At 46.7% G+C, this 1,312-nt stretch overlaps 2 protein-coding genes across 11 annotated transcripts in view; both read right to left on the minus strand.

Moving 5' to 3' along the window:
- Positions 1 to 1,312, minus strand: part of RTKN (rhotekin) — a 17,587-nt gene that overhangs the window by 7,787 nt on the left and 8,488 nt on the right. The window lies entirely within an intron of this gene.
- On the minus strand, positions 5 to 335 carry LOC131381339 (protein preY, mitochondrial-like; the record flags this gene model as incomplete). Its single annotated transcript, XM_058428763.1, has 1 exon — positions 5 to 335. A coding segment is annotated over exon 1 (279 nt), but the record flags the coding sequence as incomplete, so codon positions are not given.

Consider the following 1,312-nt stretch of genomic DNA (forward strand, 5'->3'; position numbering starts at 1 on the left):
TCATATTAGGAATCCCATCAACGATTGGATAAGCTATTCCCAACTCTTCATTAATCAATTCATTTGTTGATGCTTCATATCTGAGCGGCTTCTTGGAGAGCGGGCACACCAGGAACTCCAGCAGCGCCGGATCGAAAGCGCGGGGCGGCTCCTCAGTCTTCTTGCCCGGGTCGGCCAGAGGCCGCGACCCAGACGCGTGCAGGCACCTACGGGCGACCGCGGACGGCGGCGCGCGCGTTCCCCGCAGCGCTGAGGCGAGCCTGCAGCGTGCTTCACTCAGCATGGTCTGGCAGCCGGAGACCAGGCCGCACTGCGCCCTCGCCAGCCGTGGCCGAGCTCCTCCTTCAGCCTCTTTTGAGTGCAATTTGGGAAAAAATCTATGAAAACTACAAATTTATATATCCTTTAATCCAGCTATCCAATACCTAGGAGTTTATCTTACACATATAGTTTCATATATAACACATAACTAGGTAAAGCCATACATACAAAAATATTCATTGCAGCATTTTTTTTTTTTTTTTTTTGAGACAGAGTCTCGCTCTGTCGCCCATGCTGGAGTGCAGTGGTGCAATCTCGGCTCACTGCAAGCTCCGCCTCCTGGGGTTCATGCCATTCTCCTGCCTCAGCCTCCCAAGTAGCTGGGACTACAGGTGCCCGCCACCACGTCCGGCTAATTTTTTTTTTTGTATTTTTAGTAGAGATGGGGTTTCACAGTGTTAACCAGGATGGTCTCGATTTCCTGACCTTGTGATCCACCCGCCTCGGCCTCCCAAAGTGTTGGGATTACAGGTGTGAGCCACCGTGCCTGGCCTCATTGCGGCATTGTTTTAAACACCAAAATTAAAACCCCTTCAGTAGGACATTGGTTAAATAAGTAACAGCACATCTGTACCCTGTAGTATTGTAGACATTTAAGAGATATGCATATGTATGCAGATATGAAACAATCTCCAAAATAAATGATGTGAGAAAAGAATGGTAGTACTGCACATACTACTATTTGTGCATGATATATATACATGTGTGCATGCATATCTATACATAGATATAGATATGCATGTTTATGCATAAAATATTAGTGATTGTAGGCCTGGGAGCCAGGAATGGAAAACATTTATGATATTTTTTTTTTGAGACCAAGTCTCACTCTGTCACCCAGGCTGGAGTACAGTGGCGCGGTCTCAGCTCACTGCAACTTTCACCTTCCAGGTTCAAGTGATTCTTGTGCCTCAGCCTCCTGAGTAGCTGAGATTACAGGCATGTGCCACCACGCCCAACTAAGTTTTGTATTCCTTTTTTTTTTTTTTTT

The sequence above is a fragment of the Hylobates moloch genome, unplaced genomic scaffold, assembly GCF_009828535.3.
Source record: "Hylobates moloch isolate HMO894 unplaced genomic scaffold, HMol_V3 SCAFFOLD_15, whole genome shotgun sequence".
NCBI lineage: Eukaryota > Metazoa > Chordata > Mammalia > Primates > Hylobatidae > Hylobates > Hylobates moloch.